The sequence below is a fragment of the Tachyglossus aculeatus genome, chromosome 14, assembly GCF_015852505.1.
Source record: "Tachyglossus aculeatus isolate mTacAcu1 chromosome 14, mTacAcu1.pri, whole genome shotgun sequence".
NCBI lineage: Eukaryota > Metazoa > Chordata > Mammalia > Monotremata > Tachyglossidae > Tachyglossus > Tachyglossus aculeatus.
In genome coordinates, this window is record NC_052079.1 from 45,896,895 (window position 1) to 45,921,842 (window position 24,948).

The 24,948-nt window shown below is 46.3% G+C and overlaps 1 protein-coding gene across 1 annotated transcript; it reads right to left on the reverse strand.

The window, feature by feature from the left end:
- Window positions 1-1,090: 1,090 nt before the first annotated feature.
- Window positions 1,091-24,771, reverse strand: RTCB (RNA 2',3'-cyclic phosphate and 5'-OH ligase). The gene is made up of 12 exons (XM_038756556.1): window positions 24,679-24,771; window positions 18,111-18,189; window positions 16,234-16,301; window positions 14,095-14,194; window positions 13,216-13,372; window positions 11,618-11,774; window positions 9,899-10,058; window positions 7,664-7,839; window positions 5,555-5,743; window positions 3,797-3,907; window positions 2,413-2,532; window positions 1,091-2,019 (listed from the first exon to the last, which is right to left on the reverse strand). The coding sequence occupies exons 1-12, from the start codon at window positions 24,769-24,771 to the stop codon at window positions 1,912-1,914; spliced, it is 1,518 nt and encodes a 505-aa protein (XP_038612484.1). The 3' UTR covers window positions 1,091-1,911.
- Window positions 24,772-24,948: the final 177 nt, after the last annotated feature.

Here is a 24,948-nt window from a genome sequence, read left to right on the forward strand (position 1 = left end):
CCCGGGCTTTGGAGTCAGAGGTCATGGGTTCAAATCCCGGCTCCGCCACATGTCTGCTGTGTGACCTTGGGCAAGTCACTTCACTTCTCTGAGCCTCAGTTACCTCATCTGTAAAATGGGGATTATGACTGTGAGCCCCATGCGGGACAAACTGATCACCTTGTATCCCTCCCCCAGTGCTTAGAACAGTGCTTTGCACATAGTAAGTGCTTAATAAATGCCATAAAAAAAAAAGAATTGGCTTCTGCCCTTTTGCCTTTGGAAAAGAAATGGTTTTTTCACACCCTGGACACTGAAGAAGGCTCTTCAGCTTTCTAAGGGGCTGGGGAGGGGGAGAGAAAGAGAGTGTGTGAGAGTGAACCTTCGTTACTGGGGCTGCAAACTTCATATCCATAAAGAGAAAAAACAATGATTTAAAAGAGCCCAATAAAAATTAATTTTATGCCATTAAAATGAGCTAAACCATCATCATCCCCTGTGGTGACATCAGCAGGCCGTGGGAGATGTTTTTGCTTTCAAATGAAGACGTCATCGGACAAACCCAGTGCCCAACACCTGCCAACTATCAACCTTCTCCTGCTTTCCTTCCCCGACAGCCCCAGAACCTCTAAATGCCCCTCGAAATGTGCCCCAGTTTCCACTAGCCAAACTGTGCCTCAAAGAGCCTACTCCATGAGAGAGGTTGGTCTGTTGCTAAAAGATGCAATATACACGATGATTCTATTAAGAGTCACCATTTAGGATCTACACCTACCAAGTTCGGCTTCTTACACAGGGAATAGGCTTGTTTTCTGGGCATAGTTACTCAGTGGTAGAAACACAACCTCGTAAAGGCACATTTTAAGAGAAACCCTTATAGGACATGGGCAAGTTGACCCAATTGGCTCTATCTTGGGGGAAAGAAGGGCATATTGTGTATCTTCAGCCTCTAGAGATAGGGAAAAAATAGGAGAGAGGCGGGCAGGGAAGGAAGAGGCTGGGGGGTGAGAGGGAGAAGAATAACTCTGCATTCTTCTGAAACTGACTTCAAAAGTCCTTTCTCTTCAGATTCTTCTAAAACGCTGAGTCCGAAACAAAGAACAGGCAGCAGTGATTTATGCTATCTCCATTTTACTGATTGCTTGGTCACACCAAGGCCTCTGTAATTCACCAACCGGGGTTCTGTTCCAGTGGATACAGACCAGAAAATGAGATGTGCTAAGTTTCAACCGGAGTGGTTGCGACTAGTCGGGCACAAGAGCCACTGTCCATCTCACAGTTGGGGTGATTTAATATTTATTTACTAAATGCAAAGGTAACCATTACTCCTCATAGATATGAGGGGAGGACCTAACACAGCATACAAATAAGGTCTTTGCCTTCAGAGGGAAAGGCTGCTAACCAAACTCATGTCCCCTCGGAACAAGGATCAAACGTAGTTCTCCCCACTACCTATTCAGCTAATGCCCCAATACACCATCAGGTAGCCAGGCTTTTATCCCGTCAGTAAGGCTTGCATGTACTAAAGCTTTTTTTGGGGGGGGAATTTCCCCTCAACATCTGTCAAGCTACGCCGAGACGTGGAGAAAGAAATTCTGGTAAGCCTGTTACCGGAGACGGTGGGCTTTACGTCTCCGTTGCTAATTACTGACTGAGCTGATTTGTTTTTTTCCAAAATAAAAATTCACCTACAATTATGGGATCATGTTAAGAGTAGATAAATTCATTAGTACTTAGAAGAGGCAGCACTGCCCCTTAAGAAAGGCTGGATAACCAAAGGAGCATCCTATCCTGTCAGTCATTTTGGAAATGGAAGTGAAAGCAGCAAATTTAGGAGTTAGTTAGGACAGTGATTTGGAGACAGGGTAGAATTCCGGTCCATTTCTCAGCCAAGTCTGGTGACGCCTCAGTTTTCGTATCCCGGTCAGGTCGCTAGCCTTTGATAACAGCGATAGGTCTCAGTTTAATGGCTTTCTTACTAATTCCGGCATCGTGACAGGTATTCACCACATCTGTGACGTTTTTATAGGATTCCGGAGCCTGCGAAGAGGGGAAAGGAGTACTTAGTTCTCCACCGCAAATTTTTGTTCAATATATCCTTACTTGAGAATTTTCTCCCTGTTCTGCTTCCCCATCCCACCCACAGAGAGCATTTGTTAGACTACGTATAACAGAGGAAAAGCACTTAACACTCGTATATTTAAAGACTGGATGGAGGTAAAGGTTACCGTGAAGAAATACTATCGTATCACCATCGTATTTCTGACTCTTAAAGTGGAAGAAACGAGGAGGAATCCTAATCCAGTGCATATTTTCAAATATGAACTTGATTTTCTCTAGGTCCAGCGGGAGCGGTCCCCATTGGCCTGCTGCTCGTGCAGTCACGCTTTTGAAAATCTAATGCTCGACGGAACAATCAAGCTCTCCACTGACCTCTTCCATCACCAGTTTGGGTGAAGCAACACGGATTGCGATTCCCATGTCTGCCAATTTATCTAAAACATCCTGGAAGTCCAGATTTCGTCGAGATTTTGCTCGGGACAGTGCACGGCCCTGGGGAGGGGGAGAGGGAGGGTGCAGAAAGTACATGAAAATGTCAAGACAAAGATAGCCCATCTAAAACCTTGAATTCCTATCCAACAGCACCGCCTACGCTGAGATAATACTCATTTTGTTAATGATGTGCATTTAATTCTATTTGCTCTGACGACTTGACAACTGTCCACATGTTTTGTTTTGTTGTCTGTCTCCCCCTTCTAGACTGTGAGCCCACTGTTGGGTAGGGACCGTCTCTATCTGGGGCCAACCTGTACTTCCCAGGCGCTTAGTACAGTGCTCTGCACACAGTAAGCGCTCAATACGATTGATTGATTGCTCTGCACACAGTAAGCGCTCAATAAATATGACTGAATGAATGACCATAAAAGGCAGAAGGAATGTGTCTACCAACTATCATCATCATCAATCGTATTTATTGAGCGTTTACTATGTGCAGAGCACTGTACTAAGCGCTTGGAAAGTACAAATTGGCAACATATAGAGACAGTCCCTACCCAACAGTGGGCTCACAGTCTAAAAGGGGGAACTGACATAGTTATATTATTGTATAACTGTATTGTATAATTGTATATTGTAATTGTATATTGTATAATATATTGTTATATTGTAGTTATATTGTTATATTATAGCTATATTATAGTTATATTGTACTTTTCCAAGTGCTTAGTACAGTGCTCTGCATACAGTAAGCACTTAGTAGATGCAGCACCCTCACAGAAGACAAGATAGAGAAGTTTAGAGAATGACACCACTCTGCCTAGTTGAGTTTGATGCTCGAGGACCACTCCAGCCAGCAAGGTTGAGGGGATGGTGAAGCGTATGGCTTTCTGCCAGGTTTGGGTAAGCTTAGATTCTCCTAGATCATCCCATTGGAAACCCTGCTCCAGGGGAAATCACTACGAAATCCTTGTGACCAAAAAAACCCCTCACAATTGCCCCCCTCTATCCCCAACCCTCCCTCCTCCACCCCATTCAGCCTCACCTAGTTCATTAGTACCCAGGGGCAGTGGGGCAGAGTCCATTTTCCTGGGTGATGATTCTTTCCATCAGTATGGCTCAATCCTAATTCATAAAGGAGAACTAAAAAACCCAGGGTTTTTTTAAAAAATGGATGTCTACAGTCTTCCCAACTGCAGATTCGGGATTGATGATAAAGTCCCTTGAACTCGGTATTAAATCGATCCCACCGGTCTTCTGAAACACCAAAAGCTCAAAGAACTGAATGGGGAATTTGCGATCGGGAAGCTGTGCTACTTACAGCTCCGTGGCAAGTTGTTCCGAAGGTCTCAGTCATGCCCTGCTCAGTGCCAGTAAGTACATAGCTGCAGGTCCCCATGGTCCCACCAATCAGTACTGGTTGTCCGGTCAGCTAAGGATACAAACGGATTATTTCCAGATTTAAATGAAAAAAAAAAAACACAAAACAAACAAAAAAATCCCACGTTTTACCCAATGAGCTCCCAAACTTGGTATCACACTGAGATGAACTGCAATTTTGGAAAGTGTGTACCACAGAAGGGTCACCTAAGCTTATGACAAACTCACTGGAAGTCTAGGTCAGGGAGAAGTTCACCTGTGAAAGATTAATAATAATAATAATGATGGCATTTGTTAAGCGCTTACTATGTGCAAAGCACTGTTATCAACCCCTGTGATGTTCACTGAGCACTCTCTGGTTGACTGACACTGCACTAAGCTGGCAAATGCAGAGTGGGGTGGGGTCTGAAGAAAAAGGTGTAACGAATAAACAGGGGAATTACTTAAGGAGAAAACACAGCCAACTCTGAGCTCTCAGAGAATGCGTTTTTTTCTTGCTCGTTTTCCATACTGACAGAGTGAAATGGTCATGATGCTTCTTATGCTGAAGTGTTTGGAAGCAGTGTGGTGTAATGAGAGTCAAAGGACCTGGGTTCTAATTCTGCCTTTGCTACTTGCCTGCTGTGTGACTTTGGGCAAGTCACCTCCCTTCTTTGTGCCTCAGTTGTGCCTCAGTTGCCTCAGCTGCAAAATAGGGATTTAAACCTGTTCTTCCTCCCACTTAGACAGTGAGTCCCACGTGGGACTCACTAGCCTTCTCTCTGATCTCCCATCCTCGTGTCTCTCTCCACTTCAATCCATACTTCATGCTGCTGCCCAGATTATCTTTGTCCAGAAACGCTCTGGACATATTACTCCCCTCCTCAAAAACCTCCAATGGCTACCGATCAATCTGCGCATCAGGCAGAAACTCCTCACCCTGGGCTTCAAGGCTGTCCATCACCTCGCCCCCTCCTACCTCACCTCCCTTCTCTCCTTCTACTGCCCAGCCCGCACCCTCCGCTCCTCCACCGCTAATCTCCTCACCGTACCTCGCTCTCGCCTGTCCCGCCATCGACCCCCGGCCCGCGTCATCCCCCGGGCCTGGAATGCCCTCCCTCTGCCCCTCCGCCAAGCTAGCTCTCTTCCTCCCTTCAAGGCCCTGCTGAGAGCTCACCTCCTCCAGAAGGCCTTCCCAGACTGAGCCCCTTCTTTCCTCTCCCCCTCGTCCCCCTCTCCATCCCCCCGTCTTACCTCCTTCCCTTCCCCACAGCACCTGTATATATGTATATATGGTTGTACATATTTATTACTCTATTTATTTATTTATTTATTTATTTATTTATTTTACTTGTACATTTCTATCCTACTTATTTTATTTTGTTGGTATGTTTGGTTCTGTTCTCTGTCTCCCCCTTTTAGACTGTGAGCCCACTGTTGGGTAGGGACTGTCTCTATGTGATGCCAATTTGTACTTCCCAAGCGCTTAGTACAGTGCTCTGCACATAGTAAGCGCTCAATAAATACGATTGATTGATTGACAGGGACTGTGTCCAACCTGATTTTCTTGTACCTTCTCCAGCGCTTAGTATAGTGCTTGGAATATAGTACGCACTTAAATACCACAATGATTATTATAATTTGCCTCTGCATAGTTGGATTCTGAATGACCCCAGAACCCCCTTTCCTTTCCCTCAGGTGAATATCCAGGGCCACTTACCTGATAATCAACAGCAATGAGGGGATGGTGAGGAGGGAAAGCCCTGGTGGACCCTTTCCTATGTACCAGAAGAGTTCGCTCTTTTCCATCCACCACATGCTGTTCTACCTTGGCAATATTGTGAGATACATCATAAATCACATGAAGGTCCAGGTCATCGGGGGTTGTGTTGAAGACTTTGGCAAAGGCCTAAAAAGAGAAAGCCAAGCTTTAAATTTAAGACAGGTAGGGCATGTTGTAAACAACTAGTGAACACACACTGTGACCTCTGCTTGAACAGATAAGAAAAAGAAAATCCATGCCTTCAAAAGAGAAGCCTCCTCTCTTTAACTCCCCAAACCCCAAATCTTGTCAGCCCAAGTTTACCTTAGCATTTATGTATTCATATTCCCTCAGCACGTCAGTTGTATTTTTCAGTTAAATCTATTATTTCAGCCATACATTACCACCTGTTCTGTTCTTGTGCTTCCTCCCACTCCCATTATGAGTAAATATTTTTTGTTGCGTTCTTCTGTGAGATTGTAAACTCCTTGAGGACAAGAAATGTGTGTTTTGCTTCTGTTATACTTTCCCAAGATTCAATAAATATTGTTTGACTGATGAGAGGGGCAAGGGTATCTAGAAGGATAGGTCCATGTTTTTAAATTTCACAACCACGGTAAGAGTAATGGTTGATTAAAATGGGTCCATTTATTGGCTAAGCAAAATGACACACAAAGGAGGTAATAATCCAACTTGGATTCCTTTGTTTGAGACTTTCAAACTGTATTTCAATCTCCTGGGCAGTATCAGATGCAAGAATCAATCAATCAATCATATTTATTGAGCGCTTACTCTGTGCAGAGCACTGTACTAAGCGCTTGGGAAGTACAAGTTGGCAACATATAGAGACAGTCCCTGCCCAACAGTGGGCTCACAGTCTAGAAGGGGGAGACAGAGAACAAAACCAAACATATTAACAAGATAAAATAAATAGAATAGATATGTACAAGTAAAATAGAGTAATAAATATGTACAAACATATATACATATATACAGGTGCTGTGGGGAAGGGAAGGAGGTAAGACGGTGGGGATGGAGAGCGGGGTGAGGGGCAGAGGAAGGAGGGGGCTCAGTCTGGGAAGGCCTGTAAGAAATAGCTTACAGTTCACTAAAACCAAAACGATAAATGGAAAATCCAAAGAATTTTTTAAAAATAAGGGCACCACGATGGTGGTGGACAGGGAACATGTCTCTCAACTGTTATAGTGTACTCTCCCAAGTGCCAGTGCTTTGCACACAGTAAGCACTCAAATACAATCGACTGATTGATGGCCTGTCACAAAGGCATTTATTTATTTATATCCTTCCTGTGCCTTGACCACATTAATGATCAGAGGAGCCTTTTCTAACTGCACCAAGTTAATTCTGTAACCTTGGCAGGGTCACTGCTTGTGCTCCAATTCCTTTTCTTATCAACAACAATAAAGATGATGGGCGGGGGCAACAATTTTTTTTTTTTTGGTGGTGGGGGGAAGACATTTAGCCAGTAACAATGTTGGATGGGCCATTACGGTTGTACAGACGACACTTGGGGGAATGGTTTTAAAACTAGCACAGAGCCGTAAAAAGAGGCGGAATGGGAAATTCACTCTTCATTGACGCCTGCAAGTCAGCTGGCTGCCTAGTTCTCGCCACCAGGACTGTGTAGGTGACAGGGGACAGAAGACTTGACCTGTGGGAGTGGGGTAGCCACCAGCAAATCATCCCACCATTTACAATGCTGGGAAGACTGTGACTGTTCAGACTTAGGATGGTCCTGCGAGGGATGGTGAGGAGCCCACGGATTATCTCACCCAACTGTAACGCATCACGCTTCTGATGACGTTATTGTGATAACTGGGTTGCCTTGTAGAGCATTTGCCCAATTATTTCCTCCCCTACCTTTTGGATGAAAAATTCCCAGGTGGGCCAGAAATCGGATCTGAGACAATATCTGTGGTCCTTTCTCTGAGGCTCGGGTCAGCAAATGTCAGAAATAATAATAACGCATGGAAATACTTTATTATACCCAAGTTTCCCTGCCGGGGTGGGTAGCTAGCCACACTTGGGAGAGCTTTGACACCTTACCTGTCGGGTTAGGAAAGTCATGGAAGAGCGGTTGACCCAGGCGTAGTTGCCAGCGGCTGCCATTCCCTTCAGGTAGTCCTGTCCCTCAGGAGAGGAGATTCGAGCGCAGGCCAGCTGGCGGTCATTCACTATGATCTTGTCCCGTTTCATTGCCTTTTCCATAGCCACCAGGGCATCTGGGGGAGGGAAGGAGGGAAGGAGGGAGAGAGAGAGAGAGAGAGAGAGGGAGAGGGAGAGGGAGAGGGAGAGGGAGAGGGAGAGGGAGAGGGAGAGGGAGAGGGAGAGGGAGAGGGAGAGGGAGAGGGAGAGGGAGAGGGAGAGGGAGAGGGAGAGGGAGAGGGAGAGAGAGAGAGAGATCAATTGTATTTATTGAGCACTTCCTGTGAGAAAAGCACTGCACTAAGGGCTTGGGACAGTACAACATAACACATTTGGTAGATACGGATTACCTACAGTGTAGCTTAGGCTTGTGACAGTTCAAGACACTTTCCAGAGACTTTGGCAGCAAAAAGTTGTGATAGGTAAAAACTTTTTCACACAGCTTCATGACTCCTTAGGCCCTGAGCCCGTAATTCCCCTACCCTCTTTGAAAGAAGACCTAACGTAAAATACTCTCTCTTATCCCTCCCCACTTCCAAGACCATATAAAAAGTTACTTCCTTATCGCTGTAGCCCTGATTTATCCCCACTCTTTTCCAGTATCACCAACTCATCATTCACTTCAGCACTCATGTACCTACCTATTTATTACTGATTTATTCCTTTGCCTCTATTACTTTTACCTATTCTCACGTTCTTTTAAATACAGCAGTGTCCACCGACCCGGGTTACGTCTTATAATGTTTCCTGACTTAGCTCATGGATTGGTATTATATCCAATCACTGCAGGGAAGTCATCATCATCATCAATCGTATTTATTGAGCGCTTACTATGTGCAGAGCACTATACTAAGCGCTTGGGAAGTACAAATTGGCAACATCTAGAGACAGTCCCTACCCAACAGTGGGCTCACAGTCTAAAAGGGGGAGACAGAGAACAAAACCAAACATACTAACAAAATAAAATAGAATAGATATGTACAAGTAAAATAAATAAATAGAATAATAAATATGTACAAACATATATACATATATACAGGTCAGTCAGACAAACATCAAGATAACAAGGCAATCACTCTCCGCCCCCTCCTCCCATCCATTTCCTGTCCCCAGCAGCTAGCCCCTCTCTCTTCGACTCCCTAGTTCCTCCTGCTCGAGAAAGCTGCAATTTTTTCTCTACTTGAACTTCATTACTAATAAAAACAGCGGTTTCTACGGTGGCCACGGCCCCACCTTTCCTAGCTTTTAGTCCTGCCTTTCCACCCCAGCCAAAGCTGCAGAATATAAGGTCCCTTCCCAAACTCCTGCTACCTTCCCCCATCCTACCCCGAGCCCATAGAAGGGAGGCAGGGGAGTGGTGGTGCCTGTAGCTGCAGTTTTGCTTTGATTAACCTTCAAAGAAAAGATTACTGGAGTGGAGCGGTGGCAAGAGCAGAAGGAAAAGGACGAAAAATCCACTGGGAACTGGGGAAGAAGCATGGCAGGATTTACCGTAGGGCCCAGGCGGCACAGCAGGGTTGGGGCCGGAACGGATCCTAAATAATTACACGCAAGTCTACGGGAAAATGAACCCCACTATCGAACGCATTTTTGAGGAGCATAACCTGGCTGTCTCTGGAATACTGTAAATTAATCTGTTTCTGTTCATTTTCCCTCAACAGACTGAAAGTTCCTCAAGAACTGCGATCACATCCAGCACGGCTCAGTGGAAAGAGCCTGGGCTTTGGAGTCGGAGGTCATGGGTTCAAATCCCGGCTCCGCCAACTGTCAGCTTGTGTGACTTTGGGCAAGTCACTTCACTTCTCTGGGCCCCAGTTACCTCATCTGTAAAACGGGGATTGAAACTGTGAGCCCCCCGTGGGACAACCTGATCGCTCTGTAACCTCCCCAGCACTTAGAACCGTGCTTTGCACCGAGTAAGCGCTTAACAAATACCATCATTACTATTATTATTATTTCGTTTTTGGTCTATTCCATTTTCCAGGCTCTGAATTCAGTGCTCTAGAGTTAAACAATCAATGAATCCTGCTGATGCTGACGCTAATAGAATACGGATAAAGTACAGTCCCTCTGAAACTTTAATAGCTTTCCTAGGGGTGGTGTGAATTTGACATTTCAATGCCTTTCTACACGTACCTGTGGCGACCTGATGGCCCAGACCTCTGCTGCCGCTGTGGATCATCACGCACACTTGCCCCTTATGGTCGATGCCCATTTTTTTGGCGGCGTACTCGTTAAAAATCTCATCCACCACCTGGATTTCGGCATAGTGGTTTCCTGCTCCCAGGGTCCCCAGCTGCGAAAGTAACAGTTGGATAAATTGGCTTCTCCACCATAGGGGACTACTGTGCCACGGTCTCTTCACACACTCTTCTATTCAGAAACTTTCCCTAATAGCGTTATTGGAAACTGTCCACCCGTTCTAAACACCAACAACTATAAAGGGAAATTAATCCTTGAGCTTTCTGGAACACAGCAGGTAGCGGAGGGTGGCGGGGGAAGGCGGAAGGTTCAAATGTCAGGGTTAACATCCTAGAGTATCACTGGAGAGGCACTTCTGGTCTTGCGGACCAGAAAAGATAAATTATTTATAATTTGTATTGCATTGGCAAGCCACAGGGGGTTTGGAACCCAAGTCTTCGGAGTTTACAGAGCTGCATTCCATACGTAGGGCCAAGTAGCTGCAATATACAGTAGTAGCCTTTATGGGTAGCCCGCTGCGGGGATTCAGTACTTCTTGCTTTAGGCTTTCCCAGGTTTTAGGTTACCTCCAGTAAAGCACCGACGTGATTTTAGCTCAATCTGGCCTTTTGGATATACCACAGTGCATTTTGGACAATTGCCCAAGCCAAGAGTCTCACGCCTGCTTCATTTATTTATGTTCATGTCTGTCTCCCCATCTAGACGGTAAGCTCACTGTGGGCAGGGATTGTGTCTACCAACTCCCCTAAGCACTTAGTACAGTGCTCTACGCACAGTAAGCACTTATTAAATACAACTGATTGACTGAAAAGCAGTTTCAAACAGCCATTGAGCCTCTCCTGCAAAATGGGGAGAATACTCACCTACCATTTTGGGATGATCTGGGAAGCACATTAAGAAGTTGATCACATGGGACCTTGTCAATGCCACATAATTACTTAAAAAAGAGAGGCTGCGTGGCTTAGTGGATAGGGTATCCGGGAGTCAGAAGGACCTGGGTTCTAATCCCAGCTCCGCCACTTGCCTGCTGCTGACCTTGGGGAAGTTTTTTTTACTTCTCTGGGCCTCAGTTACTTCATCTGTAAAATGGGGATTAGGACTGTGAGCCCCATGTGGGACATGGACTCTGCCTAAACTGATGAGTTTGTAACTATTCCAGTGTTTAGAATAGTGCCTGGCACATAGGAAGCACTTAAATATCATTTTAAAAAACCCTCTTTTTTTGGCCTTTTAAGACTGCATATTCTTTCAGATAAGCGGGTAATGCTGACAGATTCCACCAACACCTGCACTAGTGTAATCACATATGGAGTGACATTTCTGTTTTCACTCAAATCACTCATTTCAAATAAACAGCTGTAAAAAGACATTCCTTTCACTCATTTCAAATAAACAGCTGTAAAAAGACATTCCTTTATATTCTGTTTGAAATCTAATCAATTAAATCAGCGGTATTTAATCTCATTTAATGTATATTGCCAGTGACTTTATTACCCTCACGGTGGCTTGTCTGACAGTAACCTGTCCACTCTGTATCCCAACTAGCCCTTTGGGGATCTGTTAATCACCCGAGGAATCAGCTGGAAAGCAAAAAACGGCTTTAAAACGGGACCAAAAAGAGGAATGAGATCCAAAGAGCTCTAAGGTAGTTACCTGGGGCAGGCCTCTCTTCTTAGCCCGTGCGGAGACCTTGTTGGGGTCGGCTTGCAGCATCCGTCCGTATTCCTCACAGTGCTCTTTGTCCTCGGCCCAGGCATAGCCCTCTCGTAAGGACCAGTCCACACCCATCTCCAGGGCCTCTTCCAGGTCCCTGAAACAGTCAAAACTGTCCGGTTGGAGAGCAGCACGAGGGCTGCCTTTTCTTCTCAAACCCGACCCTCACCCAGACTATTTCTACAAACCCGCCCTGAATCAGCGCAGGTCTCCTTCCCTGACCGGTATTTACAGTGGCGATTCAGATTACCCATCTCCATGTTCTGTTTTGTTGTCTGTCTCCCCTTTCTAGACCGTGAGCCCTTTGCGGGTAGGGACCGTCTCTATATGTTGCCGACCTGTACTTCCCAAGCGCTCAGTACAGTGCTCTGCACACAGTAAGCGCTCAATAAATATGACAATGAATGAATATGACAGCAGGGTTGGGGTGCATTCCAAAGTACACCAGCCTGCCATTTTGTTTGGTTCAACAGGGAAGATTAGGGCTTGACGAAGGCAATTTAGCAAGGAACTTGCTTCCTGATTCTTACCCGCAGCCGGCAACACCATATGCTGAACCAGACCCACAATTTTGTTGTGGCCGCACACAAGTTGAGCTGGGTGAATGGCAGGTGTGCCAGTCCCTAATTCTAGTAACTTCTGGATAAAAGTAACAAGGTTAAGAATGCACCATTCTGATATTACAACTACCCTTGCCTTTAACATTGTCTTGGACTCATTTGTACGGTGTGATGGAGATTGCTGCATTCATTCTGTGACAGAGATGTACTCATTAACTCACTAAGTCCCCACAGCTATTCAGCTGCATCAATACTACGGATGCGTACAAGCGTCATGCAAAAATTAAGCTACGCCAAACAGCCGTAGGCTGTCCCTTAAAATAGCACTGAATCAATCAATCAATCGTATTTATTGAGTGCTTACTGTGTGCAGAGCATTGTACTAAGTGCTTGGGAAGTACAAGTTGGCAACATATAGAGACAGTCCCTACCCAACAGTGGGCTCACAGTCTAAAAATATAAGTGGGCGCTTAGCCTGCTGGTCTTATCCTCTGTTTAGAGGATCAGTTGCTTCCTCGAGTGGAGGAGTTTTTAAGGGGCTGTTGCAATTCAAAGATGAGCTGTGACGGTATTAAACTGAGGGATAAAAAATAAAAATAAAACCCACTAAGCAGCGTTGCTTAGCTGACAGAGCATTGGTCTGGGGGTCAGAAGGTCATGGGTTCTCATCCCGGCTCCACCACTTGTCTGCTGCCTGACCTTAGTACAGTGCTCTGCACACAGTAAGCGTTCAATAAATACGATCGAATGAATGACCTTAACATATCCATCACATAGAAACGTAACATATCCGTCACAGCAGCTATTGTACATAATTTTCTTCTCTTCCACCCCAGCAATACTATATGAGGGAAGTCTCTGAAATAAAATAATTTACAGTAGTCCACGAGTGTGTTCTCCGAAACTTTCCACTCTTGTGGCGTGCTAATAATCAACTTATTGCCCCTGTACTCCCCTCAGAAGAAGTGAATACTTTACTTGGCATTCATGGGGATCACCCCCTTAGACCCCACGCCGACAGGAATGTGGTCAAACATGGCCTGGGCGAGTTGCTCCTTCACCGGTTGGACGTCACTTTCATCCAAGTTGGTCCTCAGCAAACGGACACCACAGTTGATATCAAACCCGACACCACCTGCATAGACAAGAAAACTAAGTTTAGGCTAATAGCTGGGTAACTTTTAGACTGTGAGCCCACTGTTGGGTAGGGACTGTCTCTATGTGTTGCCAATTTGTACTTCCCAAGCGCTTAGTACAGTGCTCTGCACATAGTAAGCGCTCAATAAATACGATTGATTGATTGATTGGAAAGGAGGTCTCAGGCCTCTCATCTTTAGTCCAGAGACATGAAAGCTAGAGGTTCCAAGATGCAATAAACTACTCCAACTGCAACAGTCTAAAACTTTGGAACACAGCAAAACACTGGATTATCTACGTGGGTTCAAAGAAACCAAAGAGATACTGAGGATGGGGGAAAAAAATGGTCATTCCCATAACAAAACTTAATCATATAATTTTTGGACCAGTGGACAGTATACGGAACAGGAATCAACGTGGGTTGAAAGTTCTGGAATGGGGTGTCTTTAGGGAATGAATTCCACAATAGCGGTGGTGTACTTATAGGGACAAGGGACTAAATCTATGTTTTGTTTAGCTTCTGCTTTACTGCCTGACACTAACTGAAGGCCCACATCCGCCTCTGCCACTGACAAGTTAGGAGACAAGAGCCCAAGGACACGACCAAAGGACCGATTATGTTTCTGTTAAAAACCCACAGAAACTGATCTGAAATTGCAGTCCTGAAGGTTCTGGCTCAAAGAGAGAAAGTGGAGGAAAGAGCAATGGACAAATCCTTACCTGGGGACACCACTGCTTCGGGGTCACTCATGTCAAAGGCAGCCATATTCCCAATGGCAAATCCATAGCCAGAGTGGACGTCAGGAAGCCCAATAGATCGCTGAGGGAGAATGCGGAACATTTTGAGAGCACACGGTAATTTTCTCTCCCTCGCAAAACAATCTCCTACCTCAAAATAATCCTCTGTCCCTCGAGTCCACACCTCCCTAGTAAGCAGGGCATTAGTCTGACCAATGATAATATGCAGGCATAGCGAACATCTCACTATCATTCATTCAGTCATAATAACTGAGTGCTTACTATGTGCAGGGCACTGTACTAAGCGCTTGGAAGAATACGATATATCTCCAACCAGCTCTAAGAAGGTTTAGACTATGAACTAGAGGGATGCTCAGCTTAAGCAGCTCCGTAACACGGATGTGTCTTGGGCTCCACTTGGTAGAACCATGTCGTGCTGGAAATCGAGGGCCCACAGCCCAGAAGCAGCGTGGCTTAGTGGAAAGAGCACCGGCTTGGGAGTCAGAGGACATGGGTTCTAATCCTGGCTCCGCCACTTGCCACTTGGGCAAGGCAATTAACTTCTCTGGCCCTCAGTTACCTCTTCTGTAAAATGAAGATTAAGACTGTGAGCCCCACGTGGGACACCCTGATGACCTTGTATCATACCCAGTGCTGAGAAAAGTGCTTGGCACATAGTAAGCGCTTAACAAATACCGGTATTATTATTATTATTACCAGGTCCTACCTTTGCTCAACTCAGTACTGGGTCTGAGCCAATACCTGGCCCCATCTGGCGCCAGCCACAGTGGGAGAGTGGCCCAACCGAAGAGGAAGCAGTCGAAATGGGGCCTGCAAAAGCCTGTCTGAGCCTGGTTTGGCTTTGTGCAGCCTCTGAGGGTGCGCCCACATCTCTAACCAAAACTGGGTGTTTCCAATCGGGGCCCAAAAGCCCCCAGATAGTGGGCTTTCTGACCCGTGAGCTCTTTGAAGCCTGCTCTCTCCCATTTTCTAATCCTTCCTAAAATCCCTGCCCCAACATTCAAAACAAAAACCATGCAGACCTTCCCTGGTCCACACAAGGATTTAACATCTAGGCTGCATAATGGATAGATGGCAGAGGAAAGTAAGACCACCTCAATCCAAAACATTAAAAAAATACCTGCTAGTAAAAACCCAACACTTCTGTATTTCAGGCACCTAAGCAAAAATATCACACACATAAAATACACTTATTCTGTCCTTTTGTGAGTCCCATGAGGGACAAGAACTGTGTCCAACCTGATTATTTTCTGTCTGTTTTAGCATTTGCTAGAGTGTCTGGCTCATAGTATATGTTGCCAATTTGTACTTCCCAAGCGCTTAGTACAGTGCTCTGTACATAGTAAGCGCTCAATAAATACGATTGATGATGATGATGATGACAGTAAGCCCTTAGTATAGGCTCTGCACACAGTAAGCACTCAATAAATATGACTGAATAAATGAATATTACAATCGCTATTACGTTGATTTTTTTTTTTTTTTTTTACCACTTTTAACATAGCTGCAGAAGGACTCTGACTGCTCTTGCAAAAGCCCCAAGACACTATGGTATTAAGGAATCAAGAAAAATACCTAAAATCTACTTATAAAGCACCTGAAACACCATGGTCTAGAGAAAGATTGGAAATGAGGTGGTCAGTTCAAATTTATTACTATTATTATTATTTTTATTGTATTTGTTAAGCGCTTATGTGTCAGGTACTGCTCTAAGTGCTAGGGTGCATAGGAGCTAACTGGGTTGGACACAGTCTGTGTCCCACATAGGGCTCACAGTCTTAATTCCCCATTTTACAGATGGGTAACAGACACAGAGAAGTGAAGCGATTTGCCCAGGGTCACACAGCATAAGTGGCAGAGCCAGGACTAGAACCCCGGTCTTTCTGACTCCTGGGCCCGCACTCTATTAGGCCACGTTGCTTCTCAATATGTCCACATTTCCTGGGGTACTCCCCCCAGGAATTGCCAAGTGTCTGTCCACATGGGATTTACTACTGTTTCGGTTTGAACACCCCCTGAGGAAATGCTTCAGACAATCAATCAATCGTATTTATTGGTGAGTGAGAAAATGAGTGATCACTTTTCCCAACTGGGACTTACATGAACGATCCCAGGCAGGGCCGCCACATTGCCGATCTGCTTCATGGCCGGCAGGAAGCCACCAGCACCTGAAGGAGGAAGACTGTTGCTGGAGAAAGAGCTCGTAACTTGACATATCATCATCATCATCAATCGTATTTATTGAGCGCTTACTGTGTGCAGAGCACTGTACTAAGCGCTTGGGAAGTACAAATTGGCAACATATAGAGGCAGTCCCTGCCCAACAGTGGGCTCACAGTCTAAAAGGGGGAGACAGAGAACAAAACCAAACACACTAACAAAATAAAATAAATAGAATAGATATGTACAAGTAAAATAAATAAATAGAGTAATAAATATGTACAAACATATATACATATATACAGGTGCTGTGGGGAAGGGAAGGAGGTAAAATGGGGGGGATGAAGAGGGGGACGAGGGGGAGAGGAGGGAAGGGGCTCAGTCTGGGAAGGCCTCCTGGAGGAGGTGAGCTCTCAGTAGGGCCTTGAAGGGAGGAAGAGAGCTAGCTTGGAGGATGGGCAGAGGGATTGGGGGCATTCCAGGCCAGGGGGATGACATGGGCCGGGGGTTGATGGCGGGCAGGCGAGAACGAGGTACGGTGAGGAGATTAGCGGCAGAGGAGCGGAGGGTGCGGGCTGGGCTATAGAAGGAGAGAAGGGAGGTGAGGTAGGAGGGGGCAAGGTGATGGACAGCCTTGAAGCCCAGGGTGAGGAGTTTCTGCCTGATGCGCAGATTGACTGGTAGCCAAGGAGTAGTAGTAAAGGTATTTATGGAGCACCACTTGAGTGCAATGTACTGCAATAAGCAATTGGGAAAATTTGCCAGAAGCATGAGACCCATTCCCTGACACCCAAGGAGCCTAATCAATCAATCAATGGACTTTATTGTGTGCTTAGTGTGCACAGTATTGTACTAAGCATTTGGGACAGCTCAATACAAAAGAGTGTTTGATATGCTCTGCACACAGGAAGTGCTCAATAAATACGATTGATGATGCTTCCTGCCCACAAGGAGCTTACAGTCTCAAAGGGGGGAGGTGGGTGTAAAAATATTCACAATAGGGTGACCCGAATAAACTGACCGAGGAATCAACTGAACATATACACATATGTTCTAAAGGAGAGTACACATAAATATACAAGTGCTGAAGGACTGATGTGATTTGGGGTGTTGGGCGTTAACCAGGAAATGCTTCCTGGAGGAGATGAGCGTTTTGGAAGGGCTTTGAACACTTGATTGATTCCAGGGTGAGGTTCAGCTAAATGGTTGGCTTGAACAGACAGAGAACTGGGGAGGAACGGGTGAAGAGGGCCGACGGCTGAGATGGGGAGAGCTGTGGGAGGTCAGAGCCAACTGTGAGGACTGTTTGCTTAACGTGGAGGGAAATGGAAAGCCACTGGAGGTTTTCCAGGAGAGGGGAGTGTGAGATGCTTCAAAAGGAACAGAAGCAGCTTTTCTTCTTTCCTTGGGCACCACGTTACCTTGAAAGGAGGATCAGTGTGGTTCACAGTCCATGTTAAAGGGGAATGAGGCCAGAATATGAGCCCTTTTAATAAATTCTCCTCTAGGAACAGAGAAACTTTCTGAGATGATATTGTGTATTCCGGTCTAATCACAGATACAAATTTCACATAATGGGGATATTAGTCGCAAAAACAGCAATCAAATAATATGCTGCACGTTGCAGCCTTCTCTTAAAAGCAGTTTGCGTAATACTTTTTGGATTTGCATAACAATATATTATATTTTTTGGTATCAAGAGACTAATCTCAACATCCTTCAGCTTTTCTTGGGATTGGAGAAAAGACGAAGCAGTTGGGTTTTCAGAAAAACAACAACCATTTGATGATGAAGTAAGGTGATTTCGGTTCACTCACCACCACCTCGGCAGGCATTTCTTAACTCCTCAAACATCAGCTTCTCTAGAGGATCGTTCACATAGAATACTCCTTCCACCTGTGACAAAACCCAAATGAAAAGTGAAATTGCCAATTTGCTCTGCATCCATAATATGTAGGCAGTGTTCAAAACATATAGGACACGATCCCTTCTGTTCCTAAAAATTTCCTATCAAAGATTACCAAATGAACAGAGGTCAATCAATTATATTTACTGAGCGCTTACTCTGGGCAGAGCACTGTGGGGAGTGCTTGGGAGAGTACAATGTAACAGAGTTGGAAGACAAATTCCCGGCCCACAGTGGTCTTGCAGTGTAGAGTGGCGGAACAAAAAGACATTTATCTGAATCACTAGTCACCTGAAACAAGACGAGTTTGGATTATCAAGAAGAAAATATGAACCTAATTGAGCACATTCGTGTCTGAGTCGGGCTAATTTTGTGTATTCCTGGTTATCTGAACCAAATATTTTGGAAAATTGGCTTTCTTCCAATTACACATTCTTTTTACTACTTTTCCATGAGTTGACTCCCCGGACAAAATCGTTGCCATTTTGGAGCAGAAACTGGATGTTCATTTAATTTACCAACAACATAATGAATACAATATACTGCATTTCCATAACACTTTCAGGTAAGTGTGCAATTAATTAAAAACCTTTACTGAAAGTTATTGCTAATTAACCCATCATCTACTAAAACACACAATAACCTACTCATCAGGCCAAAGGCTTTAATAGTAGTAGTATTAATATTTACTGAGCATCCATTTGGTGCAATGCCCTGCACTAAGCTCTTGCTTGGGAAGCACAAAACGAAGAAGTGACAAGTTTCCTGTCCACAAGGAATTTATACTAACAAGACAAAAATATTTATGAACACAATTGTGAGGAATAATTGAATGTGCAATGAAAAAAGAACATGCAAAAGTGTTGAGAATGGGCTTAAAAAGTCTCTAAGTACCACAGAAGGCTGATGAGCTTGAGAAATGAATCAGGGAAGGTTACTTGGTGGAGGTGGGATTTTCGGAGGCTTTTGTGGGATTTAAGGAGAGAGTTCTGAACTGGGGAAATCTGTGTGAGGGAGAGAGCCCACTGTTGGGTAGGGACTGTCTCTATATGTTGCCAATTTGTACTTTCCAAGCGCTTAGTACAGTGCTCTGCCCATAGTAAGCGCTCAATAAATACGATTGATGATGATAATGATGAGAGGATGGAGGTGAAGTTGAGAGTGAGGTACAATTAGTAGGTTCACTAGAGAGGAAAAAGAGAGTGAGATGGGGAATAGTGGAAGAAGGTAAGGTATAAAATGTTAATCAAATATTATTTTACAATATTACTTCATTAACAATAATTATTATTAAGGCTGTGAGCCCCATGTGGGACGTGAACTGGGTCCATCCTGAAGGGTGAGCGTGGATCAGGGGAAAGAGCCCGGGCTTGGGAGTTAGAGGTCATGGGTTCAAATCCCGGTTCTGCCGCTTGCCACATGTGTGACTTTGGGCAAGTCACTTCACTTTTCGTGCCTCAGTTCCCTCATCTGCAAAACGGGGATGAAGACTGTGAGCTCCACGTGGGACAACCTGATCACCTTGTATCCCCCCCAGCGCTTAGAACAGTGCTTCACACATAGTCAGCGCTTATGCCATCATTATTATTATAATTATTATTATTAGGAGGAGGAGGGAAGCAGCGTGGCTCAGGGGAAAGAGCCCGGGCTTTGGAGTCAGAGGTCATGGGTTCTAATCCCGGCTCCGCCAACTGTCAGCTGTGTGACTTCAGGCAAGTCACTTCACTTCTCTGGGCCTCAGTGACCTCATCTGCCAAATGGGAATTAGGACCAGGGGCTCCACGGGGGGCAACCTGATGAGCTTGTATCTCCGTCAGAGCTTAGAACGGTGCTTGGCACGTAGTAAGCGCTTAACCAATGCCATGCTCAGTATCAGGAGGAGGCGCTTCGCCTGAAGAGCTTGTCTCTCCCTCAGCGCTTAGAACAGTGCTTGGCATGTAGTAAGCGCTTAACCAATGCCATGCTCAGTATCAGGGGGAGGCGCTTCGCCTGATGAGCTTGTCCTCCCTCAGCGCTTAGAACAGTGCTGGGGACGTAGTAAGCGCTTAACCAATGCCATGCTGAGTATCAGGAGGAGGCGCTTCGCCTGATGAGCTTGTCTCTCCCTCACCGCTTAGAATGGTGCTTGGCATGTAGTAAGTGCTTTTGTGAGCCCACTGTTGGGTAGGGACTGTCTCTATATGTTGCCAACTTGTACTTCCCAAGCGCTTAGTACAGTGCTCTGTACACAGTAAGCACTCAATAAATACGATTGATTGATAAACCAATGCCATGCTCAGTATCAGGAGGAGGCGCTTTGCCTGATGAGCGTGTAGCTCCCTCAGCGCCTAGAATGCTGCTTGGCACGTAGTAAGCGCTTAACCAATGCCATGCTCAGTATCAGGAGGCGCTTCACCTGATGAGCTTGTCTTTCCCTCAGCGCTTAGAATAGTGCTTGGCACGTAGTAAGCGCTTAACCAATGCCATGCTCAGTATCAGGAGGAGGTGCTTTGCCTGATGAGCTTGTATCTCCCTCAGCGCTTAGAACGGTGCTTGGCACATAGTGAGCGCTTAACCAATGCCATGCTCAGTATCAGGAGGAGGCGCTTTGCCTGATAAGCTGGTAGCTCCCTCAGTGCTTAGAACGGTGCTTGGTACGTAGTAAGCGCTTTTGTGAGCCCACTGTTGGGTAGGGACTGTCTCTATATGTTGCCAATTTGTACTTCCCAAGCGCTTAGTACAGCATAAAGTAAGCGCTCAATAAATACGATTGATTGATTGATGATTGATTAACCAATGCCATGCTCAGTATCAGGAGGAGGCGCTTCGCCTGATGAGCTCGTCCTCCTTCAGTGCTTAGAACAGTGCTTGGCACGTAGTAAGTGCTTAACCAATGTCATGCTCAGTATCAGGAGGCGCTTCGACTGATAAGCTTGTATTTTCCTCAGTGCTTAGAACAGTGCTTGGCACGTAGTAAGCGCTTAACCAACGCCATGCTCAGTATCAGGAGAAGGGGCTTCGCCTGATGAGCTTGTCTCATTCAACACTTAGAACAGTGCTTGGCGTAGTAAGCGCTTAACCAACGCCATGCTCAGTACCAGGAGGCGCTTCGCCTGATGAGCTTGTAGCTCCCTCAGTGCTTAGAACGGTGCTGGGGACGTAGTAAGCGCTTAACCAATGCCATGCTCAGTATCAGGAGGAGGCGCTTCGCCTGATGAGCTTGTCTCTCCCTCAGCGCTTAGAACAATGCTTGGCACGTAGTAAGCGCTTAACCAATGCCATGCTCAGTATCAGGAGGCGCTTCGCCTGATGAGCTTGACTCTCCCTCAGCGCTTAGAACGGTGCTTGGCACGTAGTAAGCGCTTAACCAATGCCATGCTCAGTATCAGGAGGAGGCGCTTCGCCTGATGAGCTTGTCTCTCCCTCAGTGCTCAGAACAGTGCTTGGCACGTAGTACCGCTTAACCAACGCCAGTCAGTATCAGGAGGCACTTCGCCTGATGAGCTTGTAGCTCCCTCAGCGCTTAGAACGGTGCTTGGCACGTAGTAAGCGCTTAACCCACGCCATGCTCAGTATCAGGAGGAGGCGCTTCGCCTGATGAGCTTGTCTCTCCCTCAGCGCTTAGAACAGCGCTTGGCACGTAGTAAGCGCTTAACCAATGCCATGCTCAGTATCAGGAGGAGGCGCTTCGCCTGATGAGCTTGTCTCTCCCTCAGCGCTTAGAATGGTGCTTGGCATGTAGTAAGTGCTTTTGTGAGCACACTGTTGGGTAGGGGCTGTCTCTATATGTTGCCAACTTGTACTTCCCAAGTGTACAGTGCTCTGTACACAGTAAGCGCTCAATAAATACGATTGATTGATAAACCAATGCCATGCTCAGTATCAGGAGGAGGCGCTTCGCCTGATGAGCTTGTCTCTCCCTCAGCGCTTAGAATGCTGCTTGGCACGTAGTAAGCGCTTAACCAATGCCATGCTCAGTATCAGGAAGAGGAGCTTCGCCTGATAAACTTGTAGCTCCCTCAGCGCTTAGAACGGTGCTTAGCAAGTAGTAAGCACTTTTGTGAGCCCACTGTTGGGTAGGGGCTGTCTCTATATGTTGCCAACTTGTACTTCCCAAGTGTACAGTGCTCTGTACACAGTAAGCGCTCAATAAATACGATTGATTGATTGATAAACCAACGCCATGCTCAGTATCAGAAGGAGGCGCTTCGCCTGATGAGCTTGTAGCTCCCTCAGCGCTTAGAACGGTGCTGGGGACGTAGTAAGCGCTTAACCAATGCCATGCTCAGTACCAGGAGGCGCTTCGCCTGATGAGCTTGTATCTCCCTCAGCGCTTAGAGTGGTGCTTGGCACATAGTAAGCGCTTAACCAATGCCATGCTCAGTATCAGGAGGAGGTGCTTCACCTGATAAGCTTGTCTCTCCCTCAGCGCTTAGAACAGTGCTTGGCACATAGTAAGTGCTTAACCAATGCCATGCTCAGTATCAGGAGGAGGTGCTTTGCCTGATGAGCTTGTCTCTCCCTCAGCACTTAGAAAAGTGCTTGGCACGTAGTAAGCGCTTAACCAACGCCATGGCTCAGTGGAAAGAGCCCAGGCTTTGGAGTCAGAGGTCATGGGTTCGAATCCCAGCTCTGCCACATGTTTGCTGTGTGACTGGGCAAGTCACTTAACTCCTCTGACCCTCAGTTATCTCATCTGTAAAATGGAGATGAAGACCGTGAGCCCCACGTGGGACAACCTGATCACCTTGTATCCTCCCCAGCGCTTAGAACAGTGCTTTGCACATAGCATGCACTTAACAAGTGCCATCATTATTACTATCATTATTATAGAGAAGCAGTGTGGCTCTGTGGAAAGAGCACAAGCTATGGAGTCAGAGGTCATGGGTTCAAATCCCGGCTCTGCCACATGTCTGCTGTGTGACCTTCGGCAGGTCACTTAACTTGTCTGAGCCTCAGTTATCTCATCTGTAAAATGGAGATGAAGACTGTGAGCCCCACGTGGGACAACCTGATCACCTTGTATCCTCCCCAGCGCTTGGAACAGTGCTTTGCACATAGTAAGCGCTTAACAAGTGCCATTATTATTATTATTATTATTATTATGGAGAAGCAGCGTGGCTCAGTGGAAAGAACACGGGCTTTGGAGTCAGAGGTCATAGGTTCAAATCCCGGCTCCGCCAACTGTCAGCTGGGTGACTTTGGGCAAGTCACTTCACTTCTCTGGGCCTCAGTTACCTCGTCTGGAAAATGGGGATGAAGACTGTGAGCCCCACGTGGGACAACCTGATCACCTTGTATCCTCCCCAGCGCTTAGAACAGTGCTATGCACATAGCAAGCGCTTAACAACAGCCATCATCATTATTATTATTATTATTATTATTATGGAGAAGCAGCGTGGCTCAGTGGAAAGAGCCCGGGCTTTGGAGTCAGAGGTCATGGGTTCAAATCCCGGCTCTGCCAACTGTCAGCTGGGTGACTTTGCGCAAGTCACTTCACTTCTCTGGGCCTCAGTTATCTCACCTGTAAAATGGAGATGAAGACTGTGAGCCCCCCGTAGGACAACCTGATCACCTTGTATCCTCCCCAGCGCTTAGAACAGTGCTTTGTACATAGCAAGCGCTTAACAAGTGCCATCATCATCATCATTATTATTATTATAGAGAAGCAGCGTGGCTCCGTGGAAACAGCACGGGCTTTGGAGTCAGAGGTCATGGGTTCAAATCCTGGCTCCGCCAACTGTCAGCTGGGTGACTTTGGGCAAGTCACTTCACTTCTCTGGGCCTCAGTTACCTCGTCTGGAAAATGAGGATTAAGACTGTGAGCCCCACGTGGGACAACCTGATCACCTTGTATCCTCCCCAGCGCTTGGAACAGTGCTATGCACATAGCAAGCGCTTAACAAGTGCCATCATTATTATTATTATTATTATTATTACAGAGAAGCAGCGTGGCTCAGTGGAAGGAGCACGGGCTTTGGAGTCAGAGGTCATGAGTTCAAATCCCGACTCCGCCAACTGTCAGCTGGGTGACTTTGGGTAAGTCACTTCACTTCTCTGGGCCTCAGTTATCTCATCTGTAAAATGGAGATGAAGACTGTGAGCCCCCCGTGGGACAACCTGATCACCTTGTATCCTCCCCAGCGCTTAGAACAGTGCTATGCACATAGCAAGCGCTTAACAAGTGCCATCATCATTATCATTATTATAGAGAAGCAGCGTGGCTCAGTGGAAGGAGCCCGGGCTTTGGAGTCGGAGGTCATGGGTTCAAATCCCGGCTCCGCCAACTGTCAGCTGGGTGACTTTGGGCAAGTCACTTCACTTCTCTGGGCCTCAGTTCCCTCATCTGTAAAGTGGGGGTTAAGACTGTGAGTCCCCGTGGGACAACCTGATCACCTTGTATCCTCCCTAGCGCTTAGAACAGTGCTATGCACATAGTAAGTGCTTAATAAATGCCATTATTATGATTATTATGATTATTATCAGGAGGATGCGGTCACCTGCATGTTGGGCACGAAGCCCTTCTTGATCCTCCAGCAGTTTTTGTGGATCTTGTCGAGGTACTGCAACTCGTCGTTGTAACTGCGGCTCATGGCGGCGGCTGAGGCGGAGGCCGAGGCGGCGCCTGAGGGAGCAACCTCCGCTGGCCCGCTGCGAATCCCTCAGCCTCTCACTGCGCAGGCGCCGGTGAGGTCTCGGTGGCTCTCACTGCGCAGGCGCCGGTGAGGTCTCGGTGGCTCTCACTGCGCAGGCGCCGGTGAGGTCTCGGT

Coding starts and splice junctions, on each gene's coding strand:
- RTCB (XM_038756556.1), bottom strand. CDS start 24,771: ATGAGCCGCAGTTACAACGACGAGTTGCAGTACCTCGACAAGATCCAC. Junction 13,373..14,094: donor CGAAGCAGTGGTGTCCCCAG/GTAAGGATTTGT, acceptor TTGTCTATGCAG/GTGGTGTCGGGTTTGATATC. Junction 2,020..2,412: donor CCAAACTGGTGATGGAAGAG/GTCAGTGGAGAG, acceptor CCCTCTTCGCAG/GCTCCGGAATCCTATAAAAA.